Source organism: Pristiophorus japonicus, chromosome 15 (genome assembly GCF_044704955.1).
Source record: "Pristiophorus japonicus isolate sPriJap1 chromosome 15, sPriJap1.hap1, whole genome shotgun sequence".
In the NCBI taxonomy this organism is placed as follows: Eukaryota; Metazoa; Chordata; class Chondrichthyes; family Pristiophoridae; genus Pristiophorus; species Pristiophorus japonicus.
The window spans coordinates 8,400,568-8,419,466 of record NC_091991.1 but is presented as its reverse complement, the minus strand read 5'-3'; the positions used below and the strand labels follow the sequence as shown (position 1 = coordinate 8,419,466).

Below are 18,899 nucleotides of genomic sequence, written 5' to 3'. Positions count from 1 at the left end.
TATATAGAGACCAGAACTGTGCACAGTGCTCCAAGTGTGATCTAACCCAGGTATATGGACACCAGAACTGTGCACAGTACTCCAAGAGTGGTCTAACCCAGGTTCTATACAAGTGTAACAAAACTTCTCTACTTTTCAGTTCACTCGCAGGCTGTCCAGTTAGTTCTAACCTCTATTAAGCCCTTCCTTTATGTCTTCTAGCCAGGAGTAATCACAGTAAAAGTTACAGTGCTGTGCCATATAAGACTTTGATCTAGCAGCTTAAAACAAATACTGTTGCCTACCTGATAAACCTCCCACGTCCATTTTCTTCAGGTTCTTTGCCTCCAGGATCACCACTGTCAATTTTCCAGCAGTCGGCACGTAGCGAAGAGAGAAACAAATATCGCCCAGCTTCTCCTGCTGTGTACGCAAATCAACAGGGCAGACACGGGATTTACAGTCACATCACTCAATATCCGATCGATAGAATTGCTCCATTGTGACAATTGCACCACTGTGATAATGACACAAGACTCCCAAAGCAAGCGCTCTAATCGGAATTCCTACAAGCCCCAGGTGGGCAGAGGAAACGTTACAGGGACACCCTCAAAGCCTCCCTGATAAAATGCAACATCCCCACCGACACCTGGGAGTCCCTGGCCAAAGACCGCCCTAAGTGGAGGAAGTGCATCCGGGAGGGCGCTGAGCACCTCGAGTCTCATCGCCGAGAGCATGCAGAAAACAAGCGCAGGCAGCGTAAGGAGTGTGCGGCAAACCAGTCCCACCCACCCTTTTCTTCACCCACTGTCTGTCCCACCTGTGACAGAGATTCTAATTCCCGTATTGGACTGTACGGTAATCTGAGAATCACTTTTAGAGTGGAAGCAAGTCTTCCTGGATTTCGAGGGACTGCCTATGATGATGATGATGATGATGGATAATGACCAGATACTCTGTTTCTAAGTGATACTGGTTGAGGGATTAATATTGGCCCTAGGACACCGGGGAGAACTCCCCTACTCTTCTTCAAAATAGTGCAATGGGATCTTTTAAATCCACCTGAGAGAGCAGACGGGGCCTGGGTTCAACATTTCATCTGAAAGACGGCACCTCCAACAGTGCAGTTCCCTCAGTACTGTCCCCCCTCCCCCTGACAGTGCAGCACTCCCTCAGTGCTTCCCCTCCGACAGTGCAGCGCTCCCTCAGTACTGCCCCTCCGACAGTGCGGCGCTCCCTCGGTACTGCCCCTTCGACAGTGCAGCATTCCCTCAGTACTGCCCCTCCAACAGTGCGGCGCTCCCTCAGTACTGACCCTCCGACAGTACGGCGCTCCCTCAGTACTGCCCCTCCGACAGTGCGGCACTCCCTCAGTACTGCCCCTCCGACAGTGCTGCGTTCCCTCAGTACTGCCCCTCCGACAGTGCGGCACTCCCTCAGTGCTTCCCCTCCGACAGTGCGGCACTCCCTCGATACTGCCTCTCCGACAGTGCGGCGCTCCCTCAGTGCTTCCCCTCTGACAGTGCTGTGTTCCCTCAGTACTGCCCCTCCGACAGTGCGGCGCTCCCTCAGTACTGCCCCTCCGACAGTGCGGCGCTCCCTCGGTACTGCCCCTCCGACAGTGCTGCGTTCCCTCAGTACTGCCCCTCCGACAGTGCTGCGTTCCCTCGGTACTGCCCCTCCGACAGTGCTGCGTTCCCTCAGTACTGCCCCTCCGACAGTGCTGCGTTCCCTCAGTACTGCCCCTCCGACAGTGCTGCGTTCCCTCAGTACTGCCCCTCCGACAGTGCTGCGTTCCCTCAGTACTGCCCCTCCGACAGTGCTGCGTTCCCTCAGTACTGCCCCTCCGACAGTGCTGCGTTCCCTCAGTACTGCCCCTCCGACAGTGCGGCACTCCCTCAGTAAGTGGGGAACTGGCTTCATGCAGACCTTGCGTTCATTGGATATATTCAAGAGGGAGTTACGACTAAAGGGATCAAGAGGTATGGAGAGAAAGCAGGAAAGGGGTACTGAGGTGAATGATCAGCCATGATCTTATTAAATTGTGGTGCAGGCTCGAAGGGCCGAATGGCCTACTCCTGCACCTATTTTCTATGTTTCGATGTTTCTATGTTACGTGAGCCACCTGGTGAAATGCCACAACGACTCTCAGCCTCTGCAAACAAAAGGGAGCTCCCAAAACACGCAGCGGAAATTCCCGATCAGTTTAATGTTACTGAACTGCTGATAGAACAGAGCAGAGAAACACTGAGCACAACTCCCCCCATCAATCTCTGATCAACAGCATCCCCACTCTGACACGGGATCGTCACGACAACCAAAGGTGAACGTGGGAAGCACACACACCATTTCACAACATGAACCTGAATTGTCTCAAGTCCCATCCACCCATCACCCCCCTGTGCTCCTGAACCCTCACTGGCTCCCGGTCCGGCAACATCTCCAACCTTAAAATTCTCATCCTTGCTTTCAAATCCCCTCCATGGCCTCACCCCCTCCCTTCCAGTAGAGTGGATAAGGGAGAACCAGTTGATGTGGTATATTTGGACTTTCAGAAGGCGTTCGACAAGGTTCCACACAAGAGATTGATGTGCAAAGTTAGAGCACATGGGATTGGGGGTAGTGTACTGACATGGATTGAGAACTGGTTGTCAGACAGGAAGCAAAGAGTAGGAGTAAATGGGTACTTTTCAGAATGGCAGGCAGTGACTAGTGGGGTACCGCAAGGTTCTGTGCTGGGGCCCCAGCTGTTTACACTGTACATTAATGATTTAGATGAGGGGATTAAATGTAGTATCTCCAAATTTGCGGATGACACTAAGTTGGGTGGCAGTGTGAGCTGCGAGGAGGATGCTGTGAGGCTGCAGAGCGACTTGGATAGGTTAGGTGAGTGGGCAAATGCATGGCAGATGAAGTATAATGTGGATAAATGTGAGGTTATCCACTTTGGTGGTAAAAACAGAGAGACAGACTATTATCTGAATGGTGACAGATTAGGAAAAGGGGAGGTGCAAAGAGACCTGGGTGTCATGGTACATCAGTCATTGAAGGTTGGCATGCAGGTGCAGCAGGCGGTTAAGAAAGCAAATGGCATGTTGGCCTTCATAGCAAGGGGATTTGAGTACAGGGGCAGGGAGGTGTTGCTACAGTTGTACAGGGCATTGGTGAGGCCACACCTGGAGTATTGTGTACAGTTTTGGTCTCCTCACCTGAGGAAGGACATTCTTGCTATTGAGGGAGTGCAGCGAAGGTTCACCAGACTGATTCCCGGGATGGCGGGACTGACCTATCAAGAAAGACTGGATCAACTGAGCTTGTATTCACTGGAGTTCAGAAGAATGAGAGGGGACCTCATAGAAACATATAAAATTCTGACAGGGTTAGACAGGTTAGATGCAGGAAGAATGTTCCCAATGTTGGGGAAGTCCAGAACCAGGGGTCACAGTCTAAGGATAAGGGGTAAGCCATTTAGGACCGAGATGCGGAGGAACTTCTTCACCCAGAGAGTGGTGAACCTGTGGAATTCTCTACCACAGAAAGTTGTTGAGGCCAATTCACTAAATATATTCAAAAAGGAGTTAGATGAGGTCCTTACTGCTAGGGGGATCAAGGGGTATGGCGAGAAAGCAGGAATGGGGTACTGAAGTTGAATGTTCAGCCATGAACTCATTGAATGGCGGTGCAGGCTAGAAGGGCCGAATGGCCTACTCCTGCACCTATTTTCTATGTTTCTATGTTTCCTCTGTAGCCTCCTCCAGCCCCACAACCTCCGAGATCTCGGCACTCCTCCAATTCTGGCCTCTCGCGCGTCCCCGATTTTCATCGCTCCACCATTGGCATCAGGGCGTTGCACTCTCGCCTCTGAGTCACAAGGTCGTGGGTTCAAGTCCCACTCCAGAGACTTAAGCACATAATCCAGACTGACACTCCTAGCGCAGTACTGAAAGAGTGCTGCACTGTCAGAGGTGACTGCCTTCCGAATGAAACGTTAAACCGAGGCCCTGTCTACCCTCTCAGGTGGACGTAAAATATCCCATGGCACTATTCGAAGATGGACACATGAAATAGGAGCAGGAGTTGGCCATTTTGCCCCTCGAGCCTGCGCCACCATTTAATATGATCATGGCTGATCTGATCATGGGCTCAGCTCCACTTACCCGCCCGCTCCCCATAACCCTTCACCCCCCCATCATTCAAAAATCTGTCTATCTCCGCCTTAAATATATTCAATGACCCAGCCTCCACAGCTCTCTCGGGAAGAAAATACCACGTATTTACAACTCTCTGAGAGAAGAAATTCCTTCTCATCTCAGTTCTAAGTGGGCGACCCCTTATTCTGAAACTATGCCCCGAGTTCTAGATTACCTCACGAGGGGAAACATTCTCCCTGTATCTACCTTGTAGAGCCCCCTCAGTATCTAATATGTTTCAATAAGATCACCTCTCATTCTTCTAAATTCCAAAGAGTAAATAACCAACCTACTCAACCTTTGTTCATAAGTCAACCCCTTCATCTGAGGAATCAACCGAGTGAACATTCTTTGAACTGCCTCTAATGCAAGCATATCCCTCCTTAAATAAGATCAAAACTGTATGCAGTACTCCAGGTGTGGCCTCACCAACGCCCTGTACAGTTGGAGCAGGACTTCACTGCTTTTTCAGAAAGTATTCGATAAGGTGCCACATAAAAGGTTACTGCACAAGATAAAAGTTCATGGGGTTGGGGGTAATATATTAGCATGGATAGAGGATTGGCTAACTAACAGAAAACAGAGATTCGGGATAAATGGATCATTTTCCACTTGGCAAACATAACTAGTGGGGTGTCGCAGGGATCGGTACTGGGGCCTCAACTATTTACAATCTATATTAATGACTTGGATGAAGGGACCGAGTGTACTGTAGCCAAGTTTGCTGATGATACAAAGATGGGTGGGAAAAAGTCATTTATTTCCTGTGATAAGCTGCTATAAAAATACAAGTTCTTTCTCATAGTGGCAGGTCAGTATTGCTCCAACATAAGAGAGGGTACATTTATGTAGTGGTTACGTTACTGGACTTGTAGTCATATTGGACTGTTCAGCCACCAAAGAACTCACTTCAAGAGTGGAAGCAAGTCTTCCTCGATTCCGTGGGACTGCCTATGATGATGATGATGAGGAGGAGTCCAGAGAACGAGTGTTCAAATCTGACCACGGCTGTTTGAGAATTTGAATCCAATTAAAACAAATCAGGATCAATAAAAATCTGGTACGAGTGGGAAAAACTGACCAGGGAGCACTCGTAATATTATTTAGGGAAGGAAACCTTCCCCCCTTACCCGGTCTAGGCCTATATGTGACTCCAGACCCACAGCAATGTGGTTGACTCATAACTGCCCTCTGAAATGGTCGAGTGAGACACTCAGTATTGAACCTGGGCAAAGAGGGACGGCACACTCCGAGAATGAATAATAAATTAGATGGAACATCTGAATTTAATGCTTCCCGCCCGAGCATCCCTGATTATAATCGCTCCACCATTGGTGGCCGTGCCTTCTGCTGCCTGGGCCCCAAGCTCTGGAACTCCCTCCCTAAACCTCTCTGCCTCTCTACCTCTCTTTCCTCCTTTAAGACACTCCTTAAAACTGACCTCTTTGACCAAGCTTTTGGTCACCAGTTCTAATTTCTTCTTATGTGGCTCGGTGTCAAATGTATTTGTTTTGTCTTATAACGCTGCTGTGAAACGCCTTGGGACGTTTTACTAGCTTAAAGGCGCTATATAAATACAAGTTGTTGTTGTTATTTGTTGTAGAGGGCCAAGTCCCCCACAAAACAAACTCTTCCCAGAAGCCAGTCTACCAATAGTCCTCATCCTCCACATTAACCAGCAATTGTTTCTCTCTTGCTCTCTGTCGTTCCCTTTTACTCTCTTTCTCGTTTGCTCTCTCTCTTTCTCTTTCCATCCAACTTTTTCTCACTTTCCTCCCCTCTCTCTCTTTTGCTCTCTTTCTGCTTCCCTCTTTCTATCACTCTTTCTCTCTCTCCCCCATCTCTCCCTCCCTCTTTTTCTCTTTTCCTCTAAATATCTCTCTTCCCCTCCCTATTTCTCTTCCCTCTCTATATATCTCTCTCTCTTTTGCTCCCCTCTCTTGGCTCCCTCACTTCCCCTCCTTCTCTCTCCTTCTTTCTCTCACTCCCTTTCTCTTCCTCTCTCTCCCTATTTCTCTTTCCCTCTATATCTCTTTATCTCTCTCATGTTCCCTCTCTTTCTATCCCCCTCTCTCCTTCCCTCTTTCTCTTTCCCTCTTTCTCTTTCCTTCCCCCTTTTTCCCGTGTTCCCTCTCTCTCTTTTCCCCTCTCTCCCTCACTATCTCTCTCCTTCCCCTCTTTCTCTCTTCCCCTCCCTCTCCCTCCCTCTTTCTCTCTCTCTCACTCCCTTCCTTTTCCTCTCTATCTCTCTTTATCTCTCTTGCGTTCCCTCTCTTTCTATTCCCCTCTCTCCCTCCCTCTTTCTCGTTCCCTCTCTATCTCTCTCTCCTTCCCCCTCTTTCTCTCTTCCCCTCCCTCCCTCTATCTTTCTTTCTTGTTTGTCCCCCCCTCTCTCCCTTTGTCTCCCTCTCCTTGAATGGCCCGCAGCCTGTTGATAAGCTCAAACGGTCCCAATCTCATTGTGTTTTGTGGCTCGGCTCACTCACTTTGCCCTCGGCTTGCTAACATTACTCAATGTCACACCAGGCTTGTGCAGGCTCCAGCATGAAACAAAATTAATTTTTGTCATAGATCTATGCTAACAATACGTGACAACAAGGATGTGATTTAGACTCTATCCTGTCAGGATACCTTTGAGTGATTGAACAGAGCGACTCTAAAAATGCAAAATGAAATTCAATCTGAGAGGTTCATTAATAATAGGACGAAAAACACAAGTAAGTGGATTTGCCTTTATATTACTGTCAATGGAATATATCACGACAGCACTGTATTTACATACAGACACAAAAGGATCAACAATGCTACACTTAGCTTATCAAGAATTGGACACAACGCCAGCTGAGGTCCAGCCAGTGATTTATCCAAACTCGCACCACGTCCCATTCACCTATCACCCCTATGCTTGCTGACCTATATTTGCTCCCAGTCCTGCAACCCTCCGAGATCTCTGCACGCCTCCAATTCTGGCCCCGACTTCCATCGCTCCACCACTGGTGGCCGTGCCTTCAGCTGCCTGGGCCCTAAGCTCTGGAATTACCTCCCTAAACCTCTCCACATTGCTCTCCTCAAAACCCTACCTCTTTGACCAAGCTTTTGTCCTAATGTCTCCTTATGTGACTCAGTGTCCCTTCACAGCCATTGAAGTATTTTTGGAGTGTAGTCATTGTTGTAATGTGGGAAATGCGACAGCCAATTTGCGCACAGCAAGCTCCCACACACAGCAATGTGATAATGACCAGATAATCTGTTTTACTGATGTTGGTTGAGAGATAAATATTGGCCAGGACACCGGGGAGAAACATAGAAACATAGAAACATAGAAAATAGGTGCAGGAGCAGGCCATTCGGCCCTTCGAGCCTGCACCGCCATTCAATAAGATCATGGCTGATCACCCACCCCAGCACCTCCCCCCCCCACGCCCCCTCCACACCCCCACCGACCCCCCCCAGCCGCAAGGACCACATCCAACTCCCTCCCGAACATATCCAATGAACTGACATCAACAACTCTCCGCAGCAGGGAACCCCACAGGCCAACAACTCCCCGAGTGAAGAACTCTCCCAATCCCAGCCCCAAACAGCCAACCCCCCCATCCCAAGAGCGTGCGCCCCCCCCCCCCCCCCGGCTCCGGACCCACCCAACACCGGGAACACTCCCCCCGCCTTGTCCTGTCAGACTCCTTCCCAAATGCCGAACACCCCCGGATGTCGAGCCCCCAGTCCCGGCCACCCCGGAGCCACGCCCCCGCGACGCCAACCACACCACATCCACCAACCGCCATCTGCGCAGTCAGCCCGTCCACCCCACTCCGAACACTCCCCGCACCGAGGCACAGAGCCCCCAGGCCCACCCCTCCAACACACTTCACATCCCCCCAGACCTCCGCTGCAATGTGGCCCCTCCTGTCCCCCGCCCTGGGTTTCTCCATCCCCAACCTCCACCACTCTCCCCTCCATCCCCGCCCCTGCTCTTCTTCATAAGAGGGGCCATTGAGCCCCTCGAGTCCATTCTGCCATTCAATGGGATCAAGGCTGATCTGTATCCTAACTCCATTTACCCACCTTGACTCTGTATCGCTTAATACCCTTGGCCAGTAAAAATCAATTAATCTCAGATTTAAATGATCAATTGAGCTAGCATCGACTGCTTTTTGTGGGAGAGAGTTCCACACTTCTACCACCCTCTGTGTGAAGAATTAATCTGTTTTAATGATGATGATGATAGAAGATTGAAGAACATAAGAATTAGGAGCAGGAGCAGGAGTAGGCCATTCGGCTCCACCATTCAATGAGATCATGGCTGATCTGATCCTGGTCTCAACTCCACTTTCCCGTCCGATCCCCATATCTCTTGATTACCTTAGAGTCCAAAAATCTATTGATCTCAGTCTTAAATATACTCAACAACTGAGCCTCCACAGCTCTCTGGGGGAGAGAATTCCAAAGATTCACCACCCTCTGAGAGAAAATTTCTCCTCATCTCTGTCTTAAATGGCTGACCCCTTATCCTAAGACTGTGGCCCCTGGTTCTAGATTCTCCAGCCAGGGGGAAACAACCTCTCAGCATCTACCCTGTCAAGACCTCTAAGAATTTTACACGTTTCAATGAGATTACCTCTCATTCTTCTAAATTCTAGAGAATTTAGGCTCATTCCACTCAATCTCTCCCCACAGGACAATTCCCCCCCATGCCAGGAATCAATCTAGTGAACCTTCGTTGCACTGCCTCCAAGGCAATTATATCCTTTCTTGGATAAGGAGACCAAAACTGTGCACAGTACTCCAGCTGTGATCTCACCAAGGCCCTGTACAAGACTTCCTTGCTCTTATACTCCAACCCCCTTGCAATAAAGGCTAACATACCATTTATAGCATAAATATTGGCCAAGACACCGGGGAGACCTCCCCTGCTTTTCTTCAAGACAGAGCCATGAAATCTTTTACGTCCAGCTGAGAAGGCAGACGGGGCCTCGGTTTAATGTCCCATAACCTTCTGACTCAGAGGTGAGAGAGTGCTACCCACTGAGTCATGGCTAACACATACAGTTAACAGTATGCAGTGAAACCAAACCTTTCCATTGACATCACGAGGCACAGTGGCATAACTCTGCCATATGCTACCTTTTGTCATGGCACCCGGCATCAACCGAAACAATACAAAATGGGCAGCTTGTCAGAAACAACGTATAAATACTCTCTGCACATGTATATAAGACAGAAAAGTAACCCCAGTGCATATTCTGTACAGTGACCCAAGTACACATCACGAAGGACCACGTGTCCTGGTGGTGACTGAAATTTGGCTCAAGGGCATTTGTTAATTAATTCATGGGATAACCATCCGTGGCTAATTAAGTAAAAAAGGGATGGTATCAAATTGAAAACAAGGGCATACAATGTGGCCAAGACTAGTGGGAGGCCAGAGGATTGGGAAACTTTTAAAAGCCAGCAAAGAACGACTTAAAAAAGGATAAAGAGAGTGAAGATTGATTAAGAAACTAAACTAGCACGGAATAGAAAAACAGATAGTAAGAGTTTCTACAGGTACATAAAAAGGAAAAGAGTTGCTAAAGTAAATATTGGTCCCCTAGAGAATGAGACTGGGGAATTAATAATGGAGAACAGGGAAATGGCAGAGATGTTGAACAAATATTTTGTATCGGTTTTCACGGTAGAAGACACTAAAAACATCCCAATAGTAGATAATCAAGGGGCTATATAGGGAGGGAGGAACTTAATACAATCACTATCAGTAATGAAGTAGTACTCGGTAAAATAATGGGACTAAAGGCGGACAAATCCCCTGGACCTGATGGCTTACATCCTAGGGACTTAAAAGAAGTGGCTGCAGAGATAGTGGATGCATTGGTTGTAAACTACCAAAATTCCTTGAATTCTGTGGCGGTTCCAGTGGATTGGAAAACCGCAAATGTAACGCCCCTATTTAAAAAAAGAGGCAGACAAAAAGCAGGAAACTATAGACCAGTTAGCCTAACATCTGTCGTTGGGAAAATGTTGGAGTCCATTATAAAGGAAGCAGTAGCGGGACATTTGGAAAAGCATAATTCAATCAAGCAGAGTCAGCATGGTTTTATGAAAGGGAAATCATGTTTGACAAATGTGCTGGAGTTCTTTGAGGATGTAACAAGCAGGGTGGATAAGGGGGAACCAGTGGATGTGGTGTATTTGGATTTCCAGAGGCATTCGATAAGGTGCCACATAAAAGGTTACTGCACAAGATAAAAGTTTACTTAGGGGTAATATATTAGCATGGATAGAGGATTGGCTAACTAACAGAAAACAGAGAGTCAGGATAAATGGGTCATTTTCCGGTTGGCAAACAATAACTAGTGGGGTGCCGCAAGGATTGGTGCTGAGGCCTCAACTATTTACAATCTATATTAATGATTTGGATGAAGGGACCGAGTGTAATGTAGCCAAGTTTGCTGATGATACAAAGATGGGTGGGAAAGCAAGTTGTGAGGAGAACACAAACATTCTGCAAAGGGATATAGACAGGCTAAGTGAGTGGACAAACATTTGGCAGATGGGGTACAATGTGGGAAAGTGTGAGGTTATTCACTTTGGCAGAAAAAATAGCAAAGCAAATAATAATTTAAATGGAGAAAAATTGCAAAGTGCTGCAGTACAGAGGGACCTGGGGGTCCTTGTGCATGAAACACAAAAAGTGAGTATGCAGGTACAGCAAGTGATCAGGAAGGCAAATTAAAAGTTGGCCTTTATTGCAAGGGAGATGGAATATAAAAGCAGAGAAGTCCTGCTACAACTGTACATCATCATCATAGGCAGTCCCTCGGAATCGAGGAAGACTTGCTTCCACTCTTACATGAGTTCTTATGACTGTACAGTCCATTATGAGAGCCACAGTCCCTGTCACAGGTGCGACAAATAGTCACTGAGGGAAGGGGTGGGTGGGACAGGTTTGCCGCATGCTCTTTCCGCTGCCTGCGTTTGATTTCTGCATGCTCTCGGCGATGAGATTCGAGGTGCTCAGCGCCCTCCCGGATGCACTTCCACCACTTAGGACGGTCTTTGGCCAGGTGTCAGTGGGGATGTTGCACTTTATCAGGGAGGCTTTGAGGGTGTCCTTGTAACGGTTCCGCTGCCCACCTTTGGTTCGTTTGCCATGAAGGAGTTCCGAGTAGAGCGCTTGCTTTGGGAGTCTCGTGTCTGGCATGCAAACAATGTGGCCTGCCCAGCGGAGCTGATTGAGTGTGGTCAGTGCTTCAATGCTGAGGATGTTGGCCTGGACGAGGACACTAACGTTGGTCTGTCTGTCCTCCCAGGGGGATTTATAGGATCTTGCTGAGACATCGTTGGTGGTATTTCTCCAGCGACTTGAGGTGTCTGCTGTACATGGTCCACGTCTCTGAGCCATACAGGAGCCTCACCGCACAACTGTACAGGGTATTGGTGAGGCCACACCTAGAGTACTACGTACAGTTTTGGTCTCCGTATTTAAGACAGTATATACTTGCATTGGAGGCTGTTCAGAGAAGGTTCACGAGGTTGATTCCGGAGATGAATGGGGTGACTTATGAAGATAGGTTGAGTAAGTTGGGCCTCTACTCATTGGAGTTCAGAAGAATGAGAGGTGATCTTATCGAAACCTATAAGATAATGAGGGGGCTTGACAAGATGGATGCAGACTCTTTGTTTTGTAGCCTCCCCGCCTGGCTGTAGTTTCCAATCACTGTCCCCCCCACCCCCCAAACCATCGCAGTGGCAATGTGGCCTTTATCACCAAAGATCACCCCTTGGTCTCTCATCCTTTGAGCTTCTCACCTTGTTCCACCTCTCTCACCTTTTCTTTAACATCCTTGATCTAGATCATCCCCACCCTCCCTCCCCAAGCCCCACCCCGAGTTTCTCCCCAAGATATCCTCCATCCTTTCCTCCTTCAGCCTCTACTCGAGTGACTCCTCATCCTCGGTGATTCTAACCTCCATCTCAACTCACCACGTCCTCTCTCCTCTGAGCTCACTGCCCCCCAGTCCTCCCTAAACACCTCCCTCCACGTAATTGCTCCTCCCTATCTGCACGGCCCCCCCACCCCTTAACCTTGTACCCCTCATTGCCCACAACTCCACCTCCTGTGGACTCAGTCCCTGAAAGAAACTCTGCACTGAGTCACTGAAAACTGCTCTTTCACACTCCCAGCTGCTGAATCTTTGGCCCGCCATTCACCCACAGCATTCCCGCAGCTGCCAATTTGCACCTTCCGTCTTCTCATCTTCAGCTTTGATGCTCCTTTCGCTGAATAAACCTGGTGCAAGTTGTTCCCGGTTTCTGGGTGGGAAAGAGGTGACAATTTCTGGGGCCAATTGAGACCTGAAATAGGTTCCAGCCCATAGTGTGCGCACGCACAGCAGCCAATTTACACACAGCAAGGAGATAAATGGCCAGTTAATCTGTTGGTTGAGGGATGAATGTTGACCAGGACACCGGGCAGATCGTACCCTGATCTTCAAATAACGCCTTGGGATCTTTTACCGCTTGTTACACAGGCCTCATGCTAATGGCTCATCTGAAAGACGACACCGCTGGCAATGCAGCACACCCTTCATCCTGCAGCACGGAGCCAGTTAGATCATGGACTGGTTTAATACAGAACTGCAAGTGAGGAATGATATTTTACAAATGACTGAAGTGCTAAGTGTTAAAAGATTGATTGGCGATGTAGGAATTGGAATAGGAAGTCAGCCGTGATCACTTTGTATTTCTCGGCTCCTCTGCGCTCCGTTTTTGGCCCCGGAGCGGCGGCAATGGCGGGGGGGGGGGGTAAGGTGTTCTGGGCGGGCGGTCAGCCTCCAGCGCCCTGCGGCGATCCTCGGGTCCGGTTTAGCGGCGGCGCGGAGCAGCACCGCCCGGATGAACTGCGCCCGGTGTGCAACGCCCCCTGTTGTGACACCGGCGCGAGCTTTGACTCCTGCCCGACCCGTCCGCCCCGCAGTGTGCCCCGTAGTGACCGCCCGGGAAATCGGGCGGTCCAATGACACCGACAGTGGAGAGGTGAGTAATGGACTCCTGAGGTAAGTGTGATTGTTGCCTCTTTTAATTCTTTTAATGATTTTTTTTGTTGTGGCGTGGGCAATGTTTCGGGAATGTTTTCGTGGAGTTTTTTTCAGTTCCCCCCCACCCCTCCCCAGGCGTCTCTGGGAGCGCTCCCGGCCCGGCTCTTTAGCTCGGGAGTTTCCCGTGCTAACGCCCCGAGAGAGGTGTACAAAGCTTCCCTTAGCGCTACGCCCCCTGACCCGGGGCCCAGCCGCCCAATGTTACTGACTGAGGCGCAAACTGTTCCCGGGCGCTAGCTTTACTGCCCCGCCGCCATTACCGCCCCGAAATCATCAAGGACGAAAATCCAGCCTGCATATGTGTTGTGTCTGTACTAAGCTCGAACACTAACCTCCTCCTTCTCAGCTCCTTGCAGGTCCCGCCATTCCTCGGTTATGTGGCCGAAATCCACTGTATTCATCGGCACTTTCGCCTCTCCAATGACGTCGTGCTTGGAGAACCGATCAAAGTCGTAAACTGCCATCACCAGAGTTTTCCCGCCCAGTTCTGAGTACGGAATCTAGGTGAGAAAATGAAAAAATAACTCAGTGTGAATAAGAAAATCACATTATCCCGTAGAACGTACAGTACAGAAACAGGCCATTCGGCCCATGGGGTCCGTGCCGGTGTTTATGCTCCACACCAGCCTCCTCCCACCCCTCTCCATCTCACCCCATCAACATATCCTTCTATTCTGTCATGTATCTCACACTACTGTACATAACTGTATCTTACCATGCTATACATGACTGTAACCAGAGATGACCTGTAACCACAAGCTTACCTTACCACCAGGAGTGCACTTGCAGGAGACACTGGGTACCTGTCCCAGACAGGTATATAAGGACAGATCTCAGGCAAGTGTGCCATTCCTTTCTCCCTCATGTGTTTATCCAGCTTCCCCTTAAATGCGGCTAAAAAGAAAACAAGTCTTGCATTTATATAGGGCCTTTCACAACCTCAGGAGGTTCCAAAGCACTTTACAGCCAATGAAGTACTTTTAAAGTGTCATCACTGTTGTAATGTGGGAAACGCGGCAGCCAATTTGTGCACAGTAAGCTCCCACAAACAACAATGTGATAATGACCAGATAATCTGTTTTTAGTGATAATTGAGGGATAAATATTGGCCCCAGGACACTGGGGATAACTCCCCCCCGCTCTTCTTTGAAATAGTGGCCGTGGGCTCTTTTACCTGGGAGAGCAGACGGGGCCTCGGTTTAACGTCTCAACCAAAAGACTGCACCTCCGGCAATGCAGCGTTCCCTCAGCAGTGACCCTCCGGCTGTGTAGCACTCCCTCGGCACTGCACTGGGAGTGTCAGCCTAGATTTTTGTGCTCAAGTCCCTGGAGTGGGACCTGAACTCACAACCTTCTGACCCAGAGGCGAGAGTGCTGCCCACTGAGCCACGGCTGTTAGTCACCTCAACCACTCCCTGTGGCAGTGAGTTCCACATTATCAGCACTCTCTGGGTGAAGAAATTTCTTCTGAATTGGATTTATTAGAGACCATCTAATACTTGTAGACCCTAGTTTTATATTAATATTAATAATTAGGTTAATATTTGAGGCGCACTCTCCTTTCACCCTCATGTGTCTATCGAGTTTCACCTTAAATGCATCGTGCAGATTGCTTCTCCCGACTGTCAATGGAACTGGGTGAAAAATGATCAATCAGATTGTCCCAAATAAATCACGTGACGGAATCTCCCTGAGATGACCGAGAGGTCGTCCTTCGAGCAGAGAAGATTAAGGGGACATTTGATAGAGGTGTTCAAAATTATGAAGGGTTGAAATAGAGTAATGGAAAAAAAAGAAAGACTTGCATTTATATAGCGCCTTTCATGACCACAGGACGTCTCAAAGCACTTTACAGCCAACGAAGTACTTTTGGAGTGTGGTTACTGTTGTAATATAGGAAATATGGCAGCCAACTCACGCACAGCAAGCACCCAGAAACAGTAATATTGATTGAGGGATTAATATTGGCCCCAGGACACCAGGGATAACTCCCCTGCTCTTCTTCGAAATAGTGGCCATGGGATCTTTTACCTCCACCTGAGAGCAGACGGGGCCTCGGTTTAACGTCGCATCCGAAAGACGGAGAAAGAGAGATAGAGAGAGAGGAAGAGTGAGAGAGAAAGAGCGAATGAGAGAAAGAGAGAGAGAAAGAGAGAAGGAAAGAAAGAGCGAAAGAAACTGCATTCTACAGCGCCTTTCATGGCCTCAGGATGTCCCAAAGCACTTCATGGCCAATGAAGGACTTTTGAAGTGTGGTCACTTCAGCCCCTCCAGCCTGAGAAATAAGGAGAAAGTGTTTCCAGTGGCAGGAGGGTCGGTAACCAGAGGGCACAGATTTAAGGTAATTGGCAAAAGAATGACATTTCATTTAATGCAACGAGTAATGCACCCTTTTCATATCAAGAAAGGATGAACAGGCTGGGTCTCTTTTTTCTTGAAAAAAGGCCAAGAGGTGATCTAATAGAGGTCTTTAAAATGATGAAAGGTTTTGATAGAGTGGATACAGAGAGAATGTTTCCACATTGTGGGGAAGAGCACAACTAGAGGCCATCAGTATAAGATAGTCACCAAGAAATCCAATCGGGAATTCAGGAGAAACTTCTTTACCCAGAGAGGGGTGAGAATGTGGAACTCGCTGCCACAGGGAGGGGTTGAGGCGAATAGTATCGATGCATTTAAGGGGAGGCTGGACAAGCGTATGAGGGAGAAGGGAATAGAGGATTATGCTGATAGAGTTAGATGAGGAAAGACGGGAGGAGGCTCGAGTGGAGTATAAACGCCGGCATGGACTGGTTGGGCCGAATGGCCTGTTTCTGGGCCGTATATCCAATGTGGCGTTTCGATCTGAAATGCATTGCCTGAATGAGCAGTGGAAGCAGTTTCAATAGTAACTTTCAAAGAGAATTTTATAAATACTTGAAGGTAAAGCATTTGCTGGGCTATGAGGAAAGAGCAGGTGGAGCGGGACTATTGGGACCGTTCTTTCAAAGAGCCGGCACAGGCACGATGGGCCGAATGGCCTCCTTCTGTGCTGTATCATTCTATGATTCTAACAAGCCTATGGCAGCACATATATCATTTTCCCCTTTTCACTCTACCCTCCCACACCCCCCCACTCCCCTTCATTCCACCCCCCCCCCACTCCCCTTCACTCCACCCCCCCCCCACTCCACCCCCCCCCCACTCCGCCCCCGGCCCCCCTACCCTGGCACTCTCCTCCACCCCCTGCCCCCCCAATCCGGCACCCACCCCCCACTCTGCCCCAACTCCTCCCACTCTGGCCTCCCCCCCCAACTCTGCCCCCAGCCCCCTCTCCACCCCCCACTCTGCCCCCACCCCCCCCCCCACTCTGCCTCACCCCCCCTCCACTCTGTCCCCCACACCCCCTCCGGCTTCCACTCCGAACCCCACTCTGCCCCCACCCCAGTCCCCACCCCCCACTCTGCCCCCACCCCAGTCCCCCCCCCCACTCTGCCCCCACCCCAGTTCCCCCCCCCCCCACTCTGCCCCCACCCCAGTCCCCACCCCCCACTCTGCCCCCACCCCAGTCCCCCCCCCCACTCTGCCCCCACCCCAGTTCCCCCCCCCCCCCACTCTGCCCCCACCCCAGTCCCCCCCCCACTCTGCCCCCAACCCAGTCCCCCCCCACTCTGCCCCCACCCCAGTTACCCCCCCCCCCCCACTCTGCCCCTGCACGAACTGGTTCCATTGATGATGGATGTTGATAATTTGGAACTCCGGCTGTAAATAATACACCTGGAGTCAGTGCTGTGACAATACGTCAGCTCACTTGGAATTATTTATGTTTCAAACAGCTTGAATCAGCAGGAGTTGTTTCACATTGAGGCTTGACATTATCCTGATTTTCTCTGTGACATTTCCCCCTCTGTCTTGCCGTCAGTGTAAAGAATAACCCTGTCTGGAGTCTGCAGGGCTTCCATCCCATTAAGAAAATGTAATAATTGATATAGAGTGAACATCTGACCTCGAAAATGCTTCTAATTATCAACAGTGCTGTCATTCTGGAATATCTGAGAAAATAATTATGCTGATATTGTGCAAAAAAAATAACACCATTAAACTCACCGGGCACAACAATTTTATTTTGTTCTGAATTTGATTAACAATGAAAAATGGGTGAAAGCATGAAGTTAAGATAAGATCTACTCCACAGTGGTTCTAAATCAATCCTTTACATACCTTGACAAATGTTAACTTTATAAATAGAGGCGTCGAGTACAAAAGCAAGGAAGTTACACTAAACCTTTATAAGTCACCGGTTTGGCGTCAGCTGGAGTATTGTGTCCCATTCTGGGCACCACACTTTAGGAAGGATGGCAAGACCTTGGAGAGGGTGCCGAGGAGATTTTACTGGAATGGTTCCAGGGATGAGGGACTTCAGTGATGTGGAGAGACTGGAGAAGCTGGGGTTGTTCTCCTTAGAGCAGAGAAGGTCAAGGGGAGATTTAATCGAGGTTTTCAAAATCAAGAAGGATTTTGATAGAGTAGATCGGGAGAAACTGTTTCCAGTGGCAGGACGGTCGGTAAGCAGAGGGACACAGATTTAAGATAGTTGGCAAAAGAACCAGAGAGGGAGACGAGGAGAATTTTTTTCAACTCAGCGAGTTGTTGTGATCGAGAACGCGCTGCCTGAAAGGTCGGTGGGAGCAGATTCAATAGTAACTTTCAAACGGGAATTGGATAAATACTTGAAGGGGAGAGCTTTGCAGGGGTATGGGGGAAAAGCGGGGGGAGTGGGACTAATTGGATCGCTCTTTCAAAGAGCCGGCACAGGCACGATGGGCCGAATGGCCTCCTGCGCTGTGTGATTCTATGCTTATGATCATAGGCAGTCCCTCGGAAGATTTGCTTCCACTCCAAAAATGAGTCCTTAGGTGAGTGAACAGTCTAACACGAGAACCACAGTCCCTGTCACAGGTGGAACAGATAGTCGTTGAGGGAAAGGCTGGGTGGGACTGGTTTGCCGCACGCTCTTTCGGCAGCCTGCATTTGGTCTTTGCATGCTCTCGGCGATGAGACTCGAGGTGCTCAGCACCCTCCCGGATGCACTTCCTCCACTTAGGATGGTTTTTGGCCAGGGACTCCCAGGTTGCAGTGGGGATGTCGCACTTTGTCAGGGAGGCTTTGAGGGTGTCCTTGTAGCGTTTCCTCTGTCTATCCTTGCCTCGTTTGCAGTGAAGTAGAGCGCTTGCTTTGGGAATCTCGTGTCAGGCATGCGGACAATGTGGCCTGCCCAGCGGAGCTGATCGAGTGTGGTCAGTGCTTCAATGCTGGGGATGTTGGCCTGGTCAAGGACGCTAACGTTGGTGCGTCTGTCCTCCCAGGGGATTTGCAGGATCTTGCGGAGACATCGTTGGTGGTATTTCTCCAGCGACTTGAGGTGTCTACTGTACATGGTCCATGTCTCTGAGCCATATAGGCGGGCAAGTATTACTACAGCCCTGTAGACCATGAGCTTGGTGGCAGATTTGAGGGCCTGGTCTTCGAACACTCTTTTCCTCAGGTGGCTGAAGGCTGCACTGGCGCACTGGAGGCGGTGCTGAATCTCGTCGTCAATGTCTGCTCTTGTTGATAAGAGGCTCCCGAGGTATGGGAGTTCCACGTTGTCCAG

General features: G+C 49.4%; 1 protein-coding gene across 1 annotated transcript in view; it reads right to left on the bottom strand.

Moving 5' to 3' along the window:
* Positions 1-18,899, bottom strand: part of syt1a (synaptotagmin Ia) — a 126,594-nt gene that overhangs the window by 29,325 nt on the left and 78,370 nt on the right. The window contains exons 5-6 of the mRNA XM_070901539.1: positions 13,600-13,767; positions 285-402 (exon numbers count right to left, since the gene is read on the bottom strand). Coding sequence (XP_070757640.1) covers positions 285-402; positions 13,600-13,767 — 286 coding nt within the window. The remainder of the gene's footprint in view (positions 1-284; positions 403-13,599; positions 13,768-18,899) is intronic.